At 35.3% G+C, this 16865-nt stretch overlaps 1 protein-coding gene across 1 annotated transcript in view; it reads right to left on the bottom strand.

The window, feature by feature from the left end:
• Window positions 1-4803: 4803 nt before the first annotated feature.
• Window positions 4804-16865, bottom strand: part of LOC136027284 (NAD-dependent protein deacetylase Sirt6-like) — a 39031-nt gene continuing 26969 nt past the window's right edge. Inside the window, exon 7 of the mRNA XM_065704375.1 lies at window positions 4804-8792. Coding sequence (XP_065560447.1) covers window positions 8247-8792 — 546 coding nt within the window. The 3' untranslated portion in view covers window positions 4804-8246. The remainder of the gene's footprint in view (window positions 8793-16865) is intronic.

The following is a 16865-nucleotide window of genomic DNA, read 5'->3' as shown; positions in this document are numbered from 1 at the left end:
TTTGGACGTTATGCTTTTAGACTGCTTTCTATGCTCAGTCACAGAATGATCATGGTCCCAATGACCCAGAAGGGGCATGGCTTGCTGAATGCCAAGTGAAGTTTGAGCTAATAACATACATAACCTCATTGAACCATAAAAGCTAAACAAAAACATCTGTGCTTTATATTTATTTTAGTAGCGGTCGCCAGTATGCCCACTAGTCTCGACTATAGGAACTTGGAGTGTTTAAGATCATGACCATCTGCAATGCCTATCTTAGACGAATTTTGGGTAGTCGTAAAATCAAGCGTGTCTGAACTTCTTCTTCTGCACTCAAAATAAGCTGAACTAATACAACTAAAAACTTGAAAATTTATGCCGAAGGATTTTAGAGCAATGCTAATGTAAACAGACCAGAAAAATCTGAAAAAAATAGACATCAAAATAACTAGTGTGTGTTGGCTTAATGGCTGAGTTGTTGACTTAACTGGCATAGCAGGGTACCATTAGGATATTACGAGAAGGCTGAGTGTCCGAGTGAGCTGAGGGTGCCATTGGACTTATGATTTGGACTAGCTATACCAAGTGTGTGAGGGATAAGGATCCGAGTTGTCCGCCATAGCGTGCGCAGGAAGTGGGTACCGTATAGGGTCACAGAGAGAGAGAGGGAGAACGTTGTAAACTAACTTTATATGGTCTGACATGATCTTAGCCATTCAGTTGTTTTTTTTTCGCTAAGGTTAATTTTAAGAGCTTTTCTTTTCCTCGGTAGATTAGCGATAACTATACCGGAATCAAGAGAGAAAATTGTCACCCTGAATGCGGAAAATTAAACAATAACGCTCTTACTTTTACACAAAAAAGTACAATAATGCTAGAAGTGACGTTTGGATCCCCTGCAGTGCCCAAATTTTGTGATTTTTACGTTGTCTATAATAGATTACATTTGCCCCATAATTTGTCTTGCTAGATTGTGATCAAAGTTGTGCACTCCCAAATGTCGGCCATCTAAGAAACACTCCATGTCCATATCTAATCATGCATATACACAGGGGGCTTTGTACAGACGCTGTCACGAATTTTTCTAGGGGGAAGGCGTGCAGTACAAAAACTTCTGATTTTTTTACATAGTTATACACTAGAGTGATGTTTGAGTGTGCAAACAATTAATGCTTTAATGCCACGAATAGTACTGATACCAGTACCGACGTAATTTTACAGAAGCAAGATACGAATGCAGAAACTAGGCTGTGGCTTAAATGAAATTAATTGGAGACAACCGATATTTAATGACACCTCCCGTCTATGCGCTGGATGTACAATTTTTCATAGTTAGAGTATGCTTCGAGATAAAGTTTATCTATAGTATAATTTTGATGCATAATTGTTCCAATTGCCTGCGATATTTTCTCCAACTATTTTTGGGGAAGAAGGACAGTTGAATCAAGTCTGAATAGACTAAGCAAACAGTTTTATCTGACAAACGCTAAAATTTATGGAAAGCGGTTCTCGATTCCCAGAAAGTTAACCTCAATATGACATTTGACTAGCCAAATTACAGTTTTGTTTACTACCTTGGATATATTTCCCTAAGGTACTTTTACCTTTCTAACGCAGATTAAAGAGAGACAAATAAAGAGAAGAGGACTATAAGACAGAGATTGAGATCGGAACTGTCTTCGAATGTCGATTAGTGGTATGCATATCAAGTATTAAGGCCCTTGCCTTATACAGTATCTATCATTGCTCATTCAGCTTATCGCGACCTTGGGCATTGCTACTTTGTTACTCTGTTTCGGAAATATCTTGTCATTCACAAGAAGGAAAATTTGGGCCAATAGGCCCACTTTATCTAGATTGGAATTTAAGTTAATTGCTGAAAAACTTGCTTAAGAGAAATTTTGGTACTTGTCATATAGCCACCACAGTCTGAGAATTTTTATCGCGAACATGAGAAAATAACCAGTATTTATCGTCTTTATACCAGACAATTACCTTCGGCTTGGTGGGAAACTACATTGTAGCTATATTTTAATTAGATATTTTAGTTTTGTTAGGTTAGTTTAGGTTACGTACTTAATATAATGCAGTCCAGGCGGCCACGCTTCCATAATTGTTTCTTGTACTTTCCATAAATTTGTTAATAAGCTATTATATTTTAATCATATTTCGGTATATTTCATTATGGTTAACCTAACTTCACTTCTTGAGTGTGATAGCTATAAGTTACAAGTACTTAAATTTTAGTTTAGTACTAAGGCATTTTAAATTAGTGGTGTCAAATATTAAATTTTTCTAAAAACTCTGGACTTTTGCAATGGGGTCGCTACAACGTAAGTGGCGCTAGGGGTTTTTACTCCCTATCATCATATGTTAATCGCTGAGGATCCAACTCCCAAGTTTCACATTCTCTTTGCTCCGAATATCTAAACTGTTGTTGATGTTTGGGTTTTTTGAGGAAGCTGAAGAAGCTACTTAGTCAACCTGAAGAACCGTGAACAGATCTGCTTTGATTTGACTTACTAAAAAATTTCCAAAAAAGTGCTACTTCAAAATGAGGCGAAGGTGAATGAACTGAAAAGAGATGCAAGAAAAAGTTGATTGAAGCGTGATTTCACGGTAACTCTGGGCATGTATGCAGCTGTAATTTTACGAAAGAGGAGGTTTCTGCAAGAGTCGATAGGTATGAGGAAGATTTGAGCGTACTTAAAGGCACAGATACGTGATATTTGCTATTGAAGGAACCAAGGGTAACAAATGAGGCAGGGATAACTTTCACGTAAGTTGAAAACAAGAAGCTTTCGAGGCCAAGTTCTTTTCTAAATTAGAGACCCAAGCTTCGGGTTATTAATATTGCAGGCTTCTGAAAATAGTCCTTTCCTCAGATTCCGGAATTCTTGAAATTTACGTTAATCTTTGGGAAGAAGCATGATTTAGTGTGCTCAGAAATTAGAAAATAATATTTGACTATTAGAATTCAAGTAAAAGCAGTATGCCACTAATATACTACAACTAAGCAAGTAGGCGTGTGCGCTGTCTGTCATGCTTGTATGCAGATATTTGTTTTTAAATAAAATGTTCTATTCTAAAATGTGATTATGTTTCCCTCAAATTATGATTGTTCCTGAAAACGACGGCGAAATCCGGAATTTTTGGGAAGGTTTGCGTCAGAAAATCGTTCAAAAGTTGATTGATGTTAAGTATATCATCAGCATTTACTGACGTCATTAGAAGTGCGAGGAGACGGGCAAAGTTCTCGGGGTTCAACAAGTGTGCCGTCTTTTTTTATTTTAGGAGAGCAATGTTCAGGTAGATTTGAGGGTGAGAGCAAGTGAGCTTTAGTGATACAATCATTTTCAGCAATAAAATGAAGTATTGCCTCCTTAATAAAAGGGTTGAAGATCCGACGAGGGGCATTAATTACGGGGTATCAGATTTTGAAAAAAATCTTACTAGATTGCACCTGCTATCGCGCACATGATTAAATTTTGTCTCTTTGGTTTTCACGCGATTTGCAAAAAAAAAAAAATGTTTAAAATGAGAAGACATTGGAGGAATGGGGAATTAAATGGCAAAAATGCACTGACAGGATATTATAAATAAAACCCAGCAGTTGATTAGTTTAACAACAGTATTTGAATCAAGAGGGACAGAGGAACTAACCCATCTCTGATTCAAACTCGTTATGGATATTCGTAAAACTGGTCAGTAATTCTTCAAACAGAACCAAAAATATTGGTGCAAGTGCGAAATTTCCTAACAGTTCGTGGTAACGAAGTAAGGAGCGAGTCAGACCAATAGTAATCGAAATGTGCTCTTACTTTCAGTTGAAAAAATTGTCTTTTTAATTAAATGGCCTAAAAGAATGGAGGGCGTTCAAGTTTGGAAAAACAATCATCCAAGAAATTTTATTTCCTTGCCCATCTAAAGTTAATTATAAAGTCCATTCATGAAGACACTAAAGATTTCTGCTATGAACGAGGCTGTAATTTCTTAACCAAACAAAGACTACAAAAACCAAAGTTGTACACAATTTTCAGACCTCTTCTTCCTATAGATAAATTTAGCTGAGGCACAGAAAAGCTACTATCTCGTTTAGAAACTTTATCTAAATCCAAAATATACTTACTGGCAGCTGAAAAATGGGTATTTGATGTAAATTTATTGTACTGATCAATTGAATTGTATTGGACGTATAGAACTAATATGGACTTATACATTATATAATATGGACTCTGGTGAAGAGAGAACATGCCACCAAGGGTCCTGTCCTAATTTGTCCTAACTGTGGCAACCTCTAGTGCTTTAAACTGAACAACAATACTATCTAAAAGAAGAACGAAAACTGAAGAATAGCCAGCCTCATTCACTAATAAGAAAAATGTGTTTTCAAACCTTAAAGGCGTGACAAAACAAAATTGGCAACAAAAGCTTAATTTTGTAAAACATATTTGGAAGTGAAGAAATGAAACAAACTAATTACGAAGAACAGATGAACTTCTGAGCAGGAACATGCACAGGAGAACTTTGAGTCCGGGGAAATAAAATGGAAAGGTATTAGGAAAAACTTCAGAAACTGTAAGAAAAATCATGAAAATGTCAAAACACGACCCTCCCCCCCAAAATAAAAACCAAATAACAAAAGATGCATAGAAAGTAGAAATGATAACACAAATTGATCGGTTCACTTTCTTATCTGCTTCCACTGCCCTGCCGGCTGCACAGAAGTATTTACATTCTGCTTAAATGACACATTTCCGTGTGACTCTAGCATAGACAAATTAACCCTACTCAAAATAATAAAGGATACAATAATTCGAGTAAAAAAAAAGAACCAAACAGTTTTTAATGAGAAATGAAGAGAAATATAAAATTTACAAAAATAAGAACTCAATCTACATTATACAAATGGTTTAAAAACTAAATCTACAAGGACTGAAATTCTTAACATATACAATATTTCACGGTCAGTTGTAAATAAATATCCCATTTCAGATCGGAAACCACTCTCTTGGATAAATAGTTCTCGAAAGGCGTTCGTTTTCACTACGAACTATCCTCAGACAAATGATTCAAAATTTGTTAAAAGAAATTGTAAGTGCGAATACTAACAGCCAGTTGTATGAATAGCCTTTGGTTCCAACGATCACAAATGTTCCGAGTAACCTAATCCAGGAGGATGTATTCCTTACGGAAGAAGCATGGGTGGAGACTGCAGAAGGGCATGGAAGCCATGAGAGGACATTCAAAACTGAAGCAGAGGGAGGAGATGGGAGTGAATAACCAAAATGACAATTCTAGGAGAGTTTGTTAAGTCAAAGATATATTTCAATAGCAAGAAAAAAAGATTTTTTTTTTTTTTACAGAAGTTCTACGAATTAGTACTAAAACAAACCAACTGCGTAAGTGGTCCTAATGTTAACTAACAAGGTTCTAAATAATCAAACTTCATTTGGTGTTCTCTTTAGGAGTAACCAATTATGGTAAAAATGAAAATTAGACTTTGCCATTAAAACGAACCAAATAAAAAAAATGAACTCATGATTCAAGGGTTGAAAATAAGAGCTCACTGTAAAAAAATAAATTTTTAAAGTTACAGATGGTTAAAATAACCATATAGAAATGAAAGTTCTAAAATTTAGCAAAAGCAAAACAGTAATAAGATTAAGATTACATTAAATTCTTTTGGCCAGTTCCCTTTGACATAATTTTAATATCTGAATCGAGTCTTTCTTGAATGCCAAATCTAAAAATCCCCTTTTTATTGTCAAATTGATTAATTATAAGTTATTTCTTATCTTGACATCACTTTCCCCTCATAGCATTTGTTTTTTAAAAATAAAATGTCGAATTGGTAAATAAGTCTAATAACAAAGGCTCCTCCCTTTTTGAAAGCATCATACTGAGGAGAATCCAATCAATGGCTTGGTTAGTAAAATGCCTGATGAAATCCAACTACGTTCCAGGTGCTAAAAAAAAAAATATTCTTTACAAGAAAGTTTCCCAAAGCAGCGAAAATTTTCCAGTTCCTTTCCTATTTTAGCTTATGACAACCCTATAGTAATATTGGAATTCGGTTACGCATCCGCCGTTTCAAAAGGCCCAATACGAAAAGGAAGCTGCAGGAATTTTCTTTTATAAAGAAATTAATTATATGTAGGCTATCTTTAACTTATCAGAAACATTGATTTTGATATTCCCAACACTGCCCCAAAACATTACTAAGTTAAAAAAAAAGACTTTATTATCAACTTTTTGTACAAACGAGGGAACTGGGAATTTCGTTAAAAACAAGGAAAAAAGTTTATGAAATATTAAAGCTCTACACGAAGTTCAAAGATTAGTAATATCCTACATTCAAATGCTTTACTGTAAAAATAACTAAGCTTCTAGCAAATCATTTAAGTTGTTTACCATTGCTATAGAATTTCACTTCTTAAATCATCTAAACCCAAACGACCGTTTATTTGCTAGTGCAAGTTTGGATTTCAAAATTCCATGCTCCTACCCTGTGTTAGGCATCCTAACAAGATACAAATTTATTCACTGTTAATTCAGCAGATAGTCTTGACTATCTTGAGATAGTCTAGATCCCAACAGCCAAAAGTTGGCAGCTGATGCTACAATCTTCCGTTTGGAGACGAACTATTTTCAAATAGCAATTCTACTAAATAGCTCACATGTAGCAACAAAAAGGTGCATGCTTTACCATGCTGGGGTTATAAAAACAACTTAATATCACTGAAAATTTCTTGGGAAGCGCGATTAAACACAGAAGGTTTAACACAATGCACCGCAGGAAGTGTTCACCATTATGTCATCAGGTGACTCAATGCTGCGACGAGTTTTTAGTAACAGTAGCCTAGATAAGTAATGCAGAATAGAGGAGCTGCCTATTAAGTATTAACTCTTGTAAAAAGAATTTTACAGGAACAGGACGAATTCTTCAAGACAATGCATATTTGACATATTTCCACAGATTTTGCCCACCCCCTTCCTTCTAAAAGACCTACTGGCTTTTTGATTCATACAAATTTTCCCCCTTGATAGACGCATCGATACATTTCTACCATGCTGGGACGGGATTATAAAAAGACTGGTGATCACTAAAGATTTCTTGGGAAGCACTATAGACAAAGGTTTGAACAGAATGCGTTGGAGGAGTTTTACCTCATTGCCAGTGTCAGGATCAATCTCTGCGGTGAGTTTGTAGTAATAGTTGCCTAGCAAAGTAATGCAGGAGAGGGGAGCATTCCATCAAGCGTAAACTTTATAAAAAAGAATCGCAGGAATTTCAAAACGAAATATGTGCGAGACTCCCCACAATATTTACCCCACTAGAAGACCTCCTGGCTTTTTGATCCACTCAATTTTCCCAACTTAATAAACGCTTCGATACATCTGAACCATGATCCTTCACAAGTCTAGCCTTGTCAAGCCACTCGAGTGAGTGTAGATTCTGGCCAACTCGTTCTACTCTAGTGGAAAAAGAAGGTATGTTTAGATATGAGACTGAATATTAGCCATCAAGTCTAAATAGAAACGACAATCCACTTCTAGTAATAACGAAAGCCTGGCACTCGAATGAGAGTGACACCAATTTAAAAAGTTACAGAATAAGGATTTCGAAGTAAATATAGTTGAAATTGTGAAAATGAGAACCCACTTTGACCAGGTTAAACTGTTCAGAAATATCACTTAACTCTAAGCATTCAAAACTAATGCAGTTTAACAAGTCAGTATGTTGGCCCGATTTGTAAATAATTTCCACTGCGACTCATTAGCTAGAAACTGACAGTGAAATATACAAAATATTTTTAAAGGGTAACAATAATTTATAGCAAAAGTTGTCATCTCCTCCTTTCATTTTTTTTTAAGCCTTTATTTAATTCAATGGAAGCAAATATTACTTTATGTTATGGATTAGAAGTACTACAAAATGTCATAACAGAAGAAATGTAGTTAAAAGAATCACTGCAATCAATAAGATACATACAAACTACAAGACAATCAATTTTGTTCACGTAGTAATCCTGCTGATAGCCCACTAATATCTAATAATCTGATAGATTACTTATACAGTACAACACTGAGCGGTGACCGGTTTCATCAAAATAACTAACTCTAACAAGCTATAAGCATAATAAAAAATTTTAAACGAAAAAATCAAAAATTTTTGAAATGTATTTACAAACAGATCAAATAAAATAATTGGAATTTTGAGAGTAGAGCCTAAATTCAACTCCAAAACAGAAGAATATTTATTAATTTACCTCAGTCTTTATATCTTTCTTATCAAGATAATTTTCATTTTTAATTTCGTCCTTTACTGTAGGTTTTTTAGGCTTTGGGATAGATACCGTATGAGGACTAGGCAATATAGAAGAGATCTCTTGTTCCATCTTAATTTTGGAAACACTGCCTGACACTTTTACTGTAATTTCCCCAGCACATACCTGTCCATTTTTTGGAGATTCGGAAATAACTTTAATTTTTTTTGTTCGTCGCATTTTCACACTGTTTCCTTGTCTCTTCTTTTTATCGCACAATAAATCTTCTTCAACTTCGAAATCCAAACTAATAAATGCATCCCTATATCGGGCTGGAAGTCTCTTCGGCCGTCTTTTCCTCTTCAGGGTAGTTTCTAGATCTTTGAGTATTTGGGAATTGATTGTCCATTCATGCGACTCTTTACCTTGGCTCGGATCGAGATTGGACGTATATTCAATTGGCTCAATATGAAGAATTTTCAGTAGTTTTTCAGCAATTGTATCCACATAAGCGTTAATGATTAGGTCAGCCTTTTTGTCCTGTCAAACGTCATAGAGAATATTAGTGACTTAAAAAAAAAAAAAAAAAAAAAAAAAAAAAAACCGAACAGTACAATAGCGATCAGCAAACCAAGTCCATCAAGTGATCTTAGTTATTTCTGCTGATTTTTAATGTTACAGCAATTGATTGAATCTTTATATATATATATATATATATATATATATATATATATATATATATATATATATATATATATATATATATATATATATATCTTCATTCTAAAAATTATGCAATTTATAAAATAACGCCGTCACACCCCTTCCAGAAAAGACGTCAATAATAAATGTTTTTGTTAAAGTTAATTTTACTACCCTCAAGAAGGCAGTATTTTGGCAAAAGAAAAATCAACTTTGTGGGACACATATTAAATAATGACAAGAAATGCATAGTAGCTTGAGTTTATTGACAAGTACTCGGTCTCTTATTTTTGGGGCAGCTAATACACTAATGCTCACAGTTGGAGTATACACAAATAGTCTTAATTTAGAACGGAAGTGTCGTTTGCGTAGAAAGGACACGCCTAGACAAAACCTGCGATCAAGCTCAACTCAATCTCGTTCTAGCCTACGTGTTAGAGACGAAAACAGTAAAAGCTTTTTTGCAATTAAATGATTATGCAAGTTAGCTGCTGAAATTGTTATTTTTTTTCCTTAAGTGTATAGTTTCTTTTCCTTTTGTGAAGATTTCATTAATAAATCGACAAAATAGAATTCAATTCAAAAAAATTTACAAAATATCTATACAAGTACTTCAAACCAGTGCTGTCACTTACTTGAAGTACTTTTACTTGAAGTACTACTTAAGTAAAATTTTCTATTACTTGTACTTGTACTTAAGTAAAAACTCTAGGGTGTACTTATTACTTGATACTTAAGTAAGATTACGAAATACTTATTACTTAAGATACTTTTAATGTACTTGTTTTTCAAATACTTTACCTTCGACACGAAAATTTTGTGTGTGTGTGCTTTGGTAATGTACAAGAAAACATCACCTTTAGATTTAGAGCAAACTCAGATATAGCCTTTGTGTGTATGTGCTTTGGCAATGTACAAGAAAACATCACCCTTTAGATTCAGAGTAAACTCAGATACAGCTCCATGCCCTATTTTTGGATATGAAATAAGGTATTTGCTTTTGACGAAAACAAAATTATAGTATGATTAACACTTGGTTTAATTTTTGTTTAAAAGTTATATAACAAAGAAAATTGAAATTATTTCACAGTTCAATGGTCGACAGTGAGCTAAAATCCCTTGTTTTGTGCTAAATGTTGCATACTGTAGTCCATTTGGGCTTATATTTCTGACATTAGTGCTTAAGTTTTGTTTATTAGTTTTGTTTATTTCTGACATTAGTGCTTAAGTTCATCTCGTCAACTGAACCAGATTTCTACCATTTCATCATCTTCAGAACCATATTATTGGAAAAACAACTTAAGCTATGAATCTTTGCCCATCTAAATGTTGTCTGCAATAAACAAGTCTAGTGAATTCTAGCTGGATTCAATGCAGTGATATTTTGTCAAATTCGTTCCAGCAAATTCAGGTATTCAGAGGAATCTGACTTCAGATTTGTCACTCTATTCGTAAGTTATAGGCCCTACTAAATTAAAGGAAAACTCAACTTCCTTAAGACTTGAAGCCCTATCCCCCTCGCCCTATTTGAGATAGGGTTTGTGATACCAGAACTTGACATGGGCCCTGATCTTAGGCATCTTTGATCTAGTTTTCATTCGGATACGTTACTCCATTTGCAAGTTATACTAAATTAAACCGAAAATTTAAATTTTTCAGGAATTAAAACCCACTCCCCCTTGTTAAATTCGAGCTAGGGTCTTTATCTCAAAACTTGATATGCGTCATGGTCTTAGTCCTCTTTGGTTCAATTTTCATTCAGGTCCATCACTCCAGTCGCAAGTTACTCTGAATTGAACAAAAAACTGTTTTTAGCAGGTAAAGCCCTTTCCCCCTTGTTTTATTTGAGCTAGGGTCTTCATATTTAAACTTGATGTGTGTCATGATCCTTGGCACCAAATCTGGCCATCAAAATTTTCTTCCAAATCCAACCAGCGTTTCTTCCACATATACATGATTACACAGACGGACGGACAGACAGACAGACGGACGGACGGATTTTGCAACGTCTTAGGCAGCAATGTTGGCTAATTGTATCCAAAAAAGGAAAACAATGGCATATCATCATCCATGTATCATCACCTATTTGGATAGTGGAAAATATCCATCAAGATAGGTTTTTGAGATCTGTCTGTCTGTCCGCCCGTCTGTGCAATCGAGTATAGCGGGAGAACCGCCAGTCAGATTTGTATTGAAATTGAACTATTTGGGTTAAAATTGAGCTTAATTAGGGCGATGGGGCTTTAAGTGTTAAAACAAATTCGAGTTTTTCATTTAATTCACTGTAAGTTGCATATGGAGATGAATTTCGATGAAAATTGAATAAAGACACCTAAGAGTATGATATGCATTGAGTTCTGGGATGGAGACCCAAGTCTAATTAAAAGTTGAGTTTTTCATTTAATTCAGTATAGCTTGCGAGAGATTGATAGATCTCAGTGAAGATTGAACCAAAGGTGCCTAAGACCGTGACAGGCATCAAGTTTTGAGATGAAAACCCTAGCTCAGATAGAACGAGGGGGAGTGGGTTTTAAGTGCTGAAAAAAGTCAAGCTTTTGGTTTAATTTAGTATAACTTGCTAATGGAGCAACGGATCCAAATGAAAGCTAGACCAGAGATGACTAGGACCAGGGCTCATATCGATCTCTGATATCACAAGCCCTATCTAAATAGGCGAGGGGGAGGGGGTTTCAAGTTTTAAGAAAGTCAAGTTTTCCTTCAGTTTAGTAGGGCCAATAAGTACTTCCACCCATGGCTTGCCCAAAGCCTGGAAACAACCCTTTTCCAAAATAAGTCATACTGAAGCCAACCTTCAACCAAATATTCCGTCCCCAGAGACAAATTACTTTGTATGGCACTTGGTATTTACCAAGTGACATACAGTGATCACAAATTCTGTAGGTCTGTCGGTCTGTCAGTCCCGGTCTTGCTAGTTTAGGCACTTCCAGATAAGCTAGGACGATGAAATTTGGCAGGCGTATCAGGGACCAGATCAGATTAGACTTGAAATAGTTTTTCCCCTATTCGACCATCTCGGGGGGGGGGGAGTGTTAGGACGGTTAATTTGGAAAAAATTAGATCGAATCTTAATTAAATTTGATATTTAGAAGGATATCATGTCTCAGAGCTCTTACTTTAAATTCCGACCGGATCAGTTGAAATTGGAGGGGGAAACCTAAAATCTTGGAAAATGCTTAGAGTGGAGAGATCGGGATGAAACTTGGTGGGTAGAATAAGCAAATGTCGTAGATACGTGATTGACGAAACCGGATTGGATCCACTTTCTTTGGGGTAGTTAGGGGGGTCCAGTGCTTTGGCGAGTTCGGTACTTCTGGACGTGCTAGGACAATAAAATCGGTAGGCCTGTCAGGGACCTGCAAAAATTGACTTGATAAAGTTTATCTCCCGGTTCAACCATCTGGGGGGGGGGGCTGAAGGGAGAGGAAAAATTAGAAAAATGAGGTATTTTTAACTTGCGAGTTGGTGATCGGACCTTAATGAATTTTGATATTTAAAAGGACATTGTGTCTCAGAGCTCTTTTTTTAAATGCCGATCAGCATTAAGCCTCTGATTTTTCTTTTAAATTAATCTATTGATTCTTATAATCTTGCTAGAGCACATGCCATATGAGCTCTCGGCTCTTCCGACCTCGTCTCAAGTGCCATATGAGCTCTTAGCTCTTGTTTTATTCCTTTTTTCTCAGAAGATTTTCGACTTAGTCTCATGGTTTTTGCCACTTTATGGTGTGAAAACTGCTGCTAGAAATAGATAGGTTGCAACTTCAGCCGTATTGTCTTCTAGTATATTTAAATGTATGCTTGCATCGTTCCTGCGTCCCCTTAAAAGTTCTGTTTCTTACGGTAATATTGGTTTGTCTTCTGTTGCATTTGTAGACGACGTTCTTCTTGTTGCCCGGACTCGCCGTGGATTGCTTCCCAATTTTACTATACTAACCAATGAACTATCTAAGATTGGACTGTCAGTTAATGCGTCTAAATGCGAGTTTATTTGTTTTAATAGCCCTTATGCGGTCGCTACATTCGTTGCTGGGACTGCAATTCTGCCATGATCTTCTTTAGTTAGTTGGCTTGGTCTGTGTTTCGGTCCAGCACTTTCCACTACCTTTTCATCTCTAGTGAATCAAGCCGTGAAAAACCTACGCGTCGCTTACGGAAAAATATCCCTGAACAAAAGCCGTTACAACCGCAATGGTTTGTGCATGATTTATAACGCTTATTGCGCTCCTGTGCTTTTGTTTTTTTCAGGCATGGCTCATCTGTTTCGTAAGAAAAATCCCCATACTCTACGTGCGGCTTATTTCAGATATTCCGGCTTCCTAGATGGCACCAAAACAGAAAAATAATTGCTCGATTTGGTTTAATAGATATGCCTTCTTGGATTCGGTCTTCCAGTGATGATTTATGTAAAAAGACTATCTACTTTATTCACGTTTACGACCCTCTACAGTCATATTTTTCCATATTGATACTGGTTAATTAGTCCATATTGTCTTTTGTTAGTTTGAATTTGTTTTCTTGCTGTTTATCGTTTTTGTTTATTTAAAATACTCAGTACTTTGTGCTTTTTTATGCTTTTACGTATAATAAAGTTCATTCATTAATTCATTCATTCATTCTGCAGTTTGACCAGCCGTATGGAATGCGTCTGAATCAGCGGGCTTGCTGCAAGCCCGTGATTTTATAATATATGTTTGTAGGGAGTTTTACCGACCATCTGAATTGACTACACAGTATGCAGCTTGCTTGAGTGAAAACCAGCCAAAGGATATAGATGCCATACATTTTCATAGCGTGTCTGAAATTTAACTTGAGAACTTGAGGCAGTTTCCTTGTAAAGGTGCCGAGGGCGAGACATGTCATCAATTGATTTTTGATTATTGAGCTTTGGTTTCTCTTATTAAAAAGTCTGCAACTGACTCACTTGGCTCCTTACTTCTAAATTTGAGTTTTTTTGTTGCTAAAGTTTTTACTTATTGAATCAGACAATGAACTACTTTATTACCTTTTATCTGTTTTAAAGCCAATCCAAAGTTTATTTTTCTATTTTCAATATTTTTTCCACCATTCCGACATGTTTCAGAATAACCCTGTATCAAACAGTTCGTGGTAACGAACTGTAGTAAGGAGCGACCCGGCTCAATAGTAACCAAAACTCTAAAAAATGAAATTTTGATACCAATACCTACATCAAAAGAATCGCATTTTAATGCTGATTTTAAATATATAAGTTTCATCAAGTTTAGTCTTACCCATCAAAAGTTACGAGCCTGAGAAAATTTGCGTTATTTTAGAAAATAGGGGGAAACGCCCCCTAGAAGTCATAAAATCTTAACGAAAATCACACCATCAGATTCAGCGTATCAGAGAACCCTACTGTAGAAGTTTCAAGCTCCTATCTACAAAAATGTGGAATTTTGTATTTTTTGCCAGAAGGCAGATCACGGATGCGTGTTTATTTTTATTTTTTTTTTTTCCAGGGGTGATCGTATACACCCAGTCGTCCTAGAATGTTGCAAGAGGGCTCATTCTAACGGATATGAAAAGTTCTAGTGCCGTTTTTAAGTGACCAAAAAAATTGGAGGGCACCTAGGCCCCCTCCCACGCTAATTATTTTACCAAAGTCAACGGATCAAAATTCTGAGATAGCCATTTTATTCAGCGTAGTCGAAAAACCTTATAACTATGTCTTTGGGGACGACTTACTCCCCCACAGTCCCCATGGGAGGGGCAACAAGTTACAAACTTTGACCAATGCTTACATATAGTAATGGTTATTGGGAAGTGTACAAGCGTTTTCAGGAGGATTTTTTTGGTTGGGGGAGGGGTTGAGAAGAGGGGGATATTCTGGGGGAACTTTCCATCGATAATTTGTCATGGGGGAAGAAAATCTCCATGAAGGGAGCGCAGGATTTACTAGCATTATTAAAAAAAAACAATGAAAAAATAAATATGAAAGAGTTCTTTCAGCTGGAAGTAAGGAACAGCATTAAAACTTAAAACAAACAGAAATTATTACCCATTTGAGGGGATCACCTCCTCCTAATACCTCGCTCTTTACGCTAAAGTATTTTTAGTAATTTCAACTATTTATTCTACGGCTTTTGTGATTCTGGGGTCATTCTTAATGAATTGGGACAAAATTTAAGCTTTAGTGTAAAGAGCGAGGATCTGACAAGGGGGCGAACCCCCTCATATATGTAATAAAAATATGAGAATACAGAAGTTCTTTACGTAAGCTAATTTATAAGTTACGTAAATCTTTTACTAATAAAAATATTCGTAAAAAATTTAAAGTTCTAGTTGCCTTTTTAATTAACCAAAAAATCGGAGGGCAACTAGACTTCCTCCCCCGCTCTTTTTTTCTCAAAATCATTCGATCAAAATTATGAGAAAGCCATTTAGCCAAAAAAAAAAAAAAAAAAAAAAAAAAAAAAAAAAAAAAAAAAAAAAAAAAAAAAAAAAAAAAAAAAAAAAAAAAATGCAAATTTCGTTTTAATTATTCCTCTGCGGAGAGCCAAAATCAAAACATGCATTGATTCAAAAACATTCAGAAATTCAATAAAAAAACAAATTTTTTTAACTGAAAGTAAGGAGCTACATTAAAACTTAAAACGAACAGAAATTACTTCGTATATGAAGGAGGCTGCTTCCTCATCAACGCCCCGCTCTTTACGCTAAAGTTTTTTACTGTTTTAAAAAGAAGAATTGAGAGACAGAGTCAAACTTTCGCGTAAAGAGCGGGGCGTTGATGAGGAAGCAGCCTCTTTCATATACGAAGTAATTTCTGTTCGTTTTAAGTTTTAATGTCGCTCCTTACTTTCAGTTAAAAAAACTTGTTTTTTTATTTAATTTTTTCAAACGTGCCAGGTTCGACTGAACACTAATCGCCAGAAGTTCTAAATGTGCACTGTATTAATCCTGTCATGTGATCTGTCTGATCCAATCAGAAGTTTTTTGACTGCACTTAATTGTTTTGATGGTCTTTTTCTTTCAAGCCGTTGTGTTGAAAATTGGTTCAGATTATTTTTTGGACTTCGTTGGGTGTCTACCAGCCAAACAAGGGAAAAAAACATTTTCAATATTTTTTTTTATCATTCCCACATGTTTCAGAATAACCGTGTATTTTTTCAAACGTGCTAGATTTGACTGAACACTAATCACCAGAAGTTCAACTCTACGTACACTGTGTTAATCCTGTCATGTGATATATTTGATCCAATCAGGAGTTTTTTTTACTGCACTTTTGGTTTCAATCCGTTGTGCTGAAAATTGGTTAAGATTATTTTCTTGGACTTCATTGGGTGTGTACCAGCCGAATGAGGGTAACGGTTAAAAACGAAGAAACGGAAATTCTGGATCTTGACTAAGATTTCCAAGAGAGGAATTAACGGGGACATTTTATAGGCAAGGGAAGGGGCTAAGAAGCCTTCAGAATGGCTTATATATATATATATATATATATATATGTATATATATATATATATATATATATATATATATATATATATATATATATATATATATATATATATATATATAGAATAAATACTTGAAGTAGTACTTGAAGTAATACTTAAGTACAATTTTGGCAAGTACTTGATATTTGATACTTAAGTAAGAATTTGGAAAGTACTTATTACTTGATATTTAAGTAAAAAACAATGAGTACTTAATACTTGATACTTAAGTAAAAATTTGAAGCACTATTTGCACCACTGCTTCAAACAGTTCAAGAGGAGTCTCCTCCTCTTAAAAAAAAGACGCGACCAGAACATACTTTTAGCATACCGACCCCCCCCCCCCCCCCAAAAAAAAAAGACTGCACTTTTTTGCGGGATGACTATCACTCTGAAAATGTTGTGTAAAAGGCAAGTTTTAGTGTAAAAGCTG

Source organism: Artemia franciscana, chromosome 5, assembly GCF_032884065.1.
Source record: "Artemia franciscana chromosome 5, ASM3288406v1, whole genome shotgun sequence".
NCBI lineage: Eukaryota > Metazoa > Arthropoda > Branchiopoda > Anostraca > Artemiidae > Artemia > Artemia franciscana.
Note: the sequence above shows the minus strand (reverse complement) of the source record. Positions and strands in the feature narration are given on the sequence as shown.